The sequence below is a fragment of the Myotis brandtii genome, unplaced genomic scaffold, assembly GCF_000412655.1.
Source record: "Myotis brandtii unplaced genomic scaffold, ASM41265v1 scaffold139, whole genome shotgun sequence".
Classification (NCBI taxonomy): Eukaryota; Metazoa; Chordata; class Mammalia; order Chiroptera; family Vespertilionidae; genus Myotis; species Myotis brandtii.
The window spans coordinates 1,102,118-1,105,647 of NW_005354965.1; the positions used below are offsets into that span (position 1 = coordinate 1,102,118).

The 3,530-nt window shown below is 62.4% G+C and overlaps 1 protein-coding gene across 1 annotated transcript in view; it reads left to right on the top strand.

Annotated features, from left to right (window-relative positions):
• Positions 1 to 3,530, top strand: part of IL10RB (interleukin 10 receptor, beta) — a 23,953-nt gene that overhangs the window by 15,326 nt on the left and 5,097 nt on the right. Inside the window, exon 6 of the mRNA XM_005860753.2 lies at positions 2,406 to 2,566. Coding sequence (XP_005860815.1) covers positions 2,406 to 2,566 — 161 coding nt within the window. The remainder of the gene's footprint in view (positions 1 to 2,405; positions 2,567 to 3,530) is intronic.

The following is a 3,530-nucleotide window of genomic DNA, read 5'->3' on the forward strand; positions in this document are numbered from 1 at the left end:
GGTTGGTGTGGTCCAGGGCACCCCTCCCCCCCCCCGTGGCTTCGCACCACCCGCCTGCAGGGCGCCGGCCCCTCTGCATAGGGTGGGCTGTTACAGAAGCTACTTGGTTGTACTCGTCCACAAAGCCTCGGAAAGACTTTGCAAATCCCAGCTGAAATGGACACCCGGGGCCCAGGGCCGTGTTGCGCAACTGTGCTCCCAGGCCTCGGGGACTCTCAGGCTGAGAGCCTGCACCCCGGGTGCCTGAGGAGGGTGGTGTTTCCTTCTCGCCCCCGTGTCCGCATTCTTAGCGCATTTGATCTTCCCACGCCTTCTTGGAGGGCTCGCCACACCTGTCCGCGACGGGCCCACTTGACCTGTGGTTAACCTCGTCCAACGGGAGGCAGCCGCTGGGCGCTCGCTCCTTGGGGTGCCGGCTGCTATGCTTCGAGTTTCCGTCCTCATCTAGCAGGGCGAGGGCATGAGGGTGCCACTGAGCGATCCGTTCTGGAATGTTTGTGTTGTTTCCGGGAGCGGCCTCAAGCTCACTGACCTGTGGTTTCCGGAATCATCTGGGCTTTTTCTCTGCTTTCGTCAATGCACAAGCGGTTGGCGCGGATGCGGGACTCCTGCCCCGTCCTGTCCCGGGCTCGTGACCGTGACCGGCAGCCTCGTGGAGGGCGGGAAGGCTGCTGCCTCTGGGGAAGGTGTGTGAGGGGGTTCCCTGGCCACCCTCCTTTCTCTTCCTGCTGCCCCTCCACTACCGCGCCCCCTTGCCCCGGCCCCCCGCCCACGGTCAGTGGAGAGGGGACCTGCCTGCCCCTCCCCTGGTCTCAGCCGCACCTTCAGATAACCGCCGCCAGCCCTCGGGCGCCACCCTGTCCCAGACCCGCTCTGCGGTTTTCCTCCCTTCACTCCTCTCAGGAGTCATCTGGGCTGAACCTCGGGGGCCCCCATCCTGCAGAGTCACTAGAACCCCTGACCTTGCAATCACCCCTCTTTCCTCTAAACACTTGCCCTCTGCCTTCCCACAGCGTCACACAGGGCCCGGCTGTCCCCACACCCCGTCCCTCCCGCGGTGAACGCCAGCCTCCTGTGCCCCGGGCCAGGTCCTAGCAGGCCTGTGCCTCCGCGGCCGCACTTGTGAAATGGGAGGAATAAGAGGTGCGCAGAGCAGCGAGCCCTGTGTCATCTGTGAAATGGGAGGAATCAGAAGGGCGCAGAGCAGCGAGCCCTGCGTGTATGCCAGGCCTTGTTGCTAATCCTCAGATCGCAGTAAAACCACATCGCCGAGTGTTCCTAACGGGTTACCAGGGGTGGGCAAACTTTTTGACTCGAGGGCCACAATGGGTTCTTAAACTGGACCGGAGGGCCGGAACAAAAGCATGGATGGAGTGTTTGTGTGAACTAATATAAATTCAAAGTAAACATCATTACATAAAAGGGTACGGTCTTTTTTTTTTTTTAGTTTTATTCATTTCAAACCGGCCGGATCCGGCCCGCGGGCCGTAGTTTGCCCACGGCTGGGTTAGACCATCAAGCTTGGTAGGAGCCATGTAACTTGATCAAAAAACAATTTCTCAAGTATTTGGGGTCGATAAATGATCGCCCATTAACTAACGAAAAGCAACATTTTCTACAAGAAAAGGGGCAGGATGGCCTGTTGGAAGGGGCGTTGGTCACACACCACTCGAGGTTTGTTCAGACGGGGTGGCCTCGCTTAAAGCTCGTCCCCGTTTTCCCTGCGCGCTTTGTAAGGTCTCCCCTGCTTCTCCGGGAGGAAAGCGGGGTTTGGAGGGTGAGCTGGCGCCCCGACGTCGTCGCTCCGCTGGTCAGTGGCAGAGCCCAGGCCGCCTGCCCTGTGCTTCCTCCCGCAGGCCAGTTCCCGGGGTGGCACAGGCGATGTCCTGTCCCTGCCCTGTCCCTGCGGATGAAACAGAGACAGCAGGTCTGAGCCGTGGTGGGCGGAGCTGAGCAGCCTGACGCTGTGTGCCGGACGTGTGGGGGGCTGGGCGCCCGGAGCCCCGGGCCTGCGGGAAGCAGGTCCTCTCGCCCTCTTCTCCCTCGGGGTCCTCGCCACGGCTGTGGTGTGTGTCTGAGTGGGGCTCCGCCCGGCAAGAAGAGGTTTTTCCAGAACAGGGGCTCCCTGCCACTGCGAGGGGGTGAGGGGATCGAGTTCTTGCTTGGTGTGTGTGTGTGTGTGTGTGTGTGTGTGTGTGTGCGCGCCCCATGGCTGAAACCAAGCTCGGAAAAGGACGCCTGGTCCTCAAACAGCTGCTGGATTTCTCCCCCCCAACCCCCCACCTCCTGGGATGAATGGACGGGCCCTGCTCCCGGGTGTGCAGGGATCCAGTGGTGGGAACAGTGTCAGGTGGCTGTGAGCCACTTGGTAGGGACAGAATGTAACCCTTGCTGTCTCCCTGCAGACAGCGCCCCCTCCTGGATCGTGGTGACATTGGTCCTGGTGGCCTTGGTGTTGGCGGCCTGCCTGCTGCTGGCCGGCTGCTTCGCGCTGCTGTGGAGCGTCTACAAGGGCACCAAGTACACCTTCTCCCCGGGCAACGCGCTCCCGCAGCACCTGAAGGAGGTAGGCGGTGGGGGGCGGGGGTGCCGGTGCCGGGTGCAGGGAGCTTCCTCCTGAGCCGGTCAGGCCTGCGGGGCGCCTTCTGGTCCTGCCTGGCCCGAAGGGAGGGGCAGAGGTCGTCCCAGAAGCTGTCACCCCCACCTGGAGGTCGTGCCCTTTCCGACCTGCCCTGCCTGAGCCCCAGGTCGTCAGGGAGCCAAGGTGCTGCTGGCTCTGGGACAGGAAGGTGGTGCTCGGTGTGGAACCGGGAGGAGGAAAGGGAAAACCCTAGGCTCCGGGCCAGCAACCCGCTGGGAGCGGAATGGCTGAGTGACTGGAATGGGGGGCCTGTATCCTAGACTCGGGGCTGGTCCAGGGGCTGAGGGACGAGGCTGTGTCCGGATGGAGCCGGGAGGACTCAGCCTTAGCGACACGGGCGTGTGCAGACACTTAGAGTGAAAGCTGGTGCCCTCGCCGGCGTGGCTCAGTGGATAGAGCGTCGGCCTGCGGACTGAAAGGTCCCAGTTCGATTCGGGTCAGGGCACATGCCTGGGTTGCAGGCTCGATCCCCAGTAGGGGGCGTGCAGGAGGCAGCCGATCAATGATTCTCTCATCATTGACCTTCCTCTCTCTCTCACTCTCTCTCTCTCTCTCTCTCTCTCTCTCTCTCTTTCTCTCTCTCTCCCTCCTCCTCCTCCTCCTTCTCCTCCTCTCTAAAAAAAAGAGAGAGAGAGAGAGAGAAGAAAGCAGGGAATAGTGCCTCTAGGGGTGCAGGGCAGCAGGAGTGGGGGCACAGAGCTGGGATGCAGTCATAGCAGTGGCCTCAGTGGTCCGGGGGCCCTGGAGCTGGGACGGCTCTTCGGAGGTGCCTGCGCTGAGGCCAGAGGGCCTGTGAGCCCCACATTCCCGGGGGAGGGGGGTGGCTACGCCCAGGAGGGGGCTACCGGCCAGGGGACCACTCAGCTGTGTCAGCAGCCAGCAGGCTCTG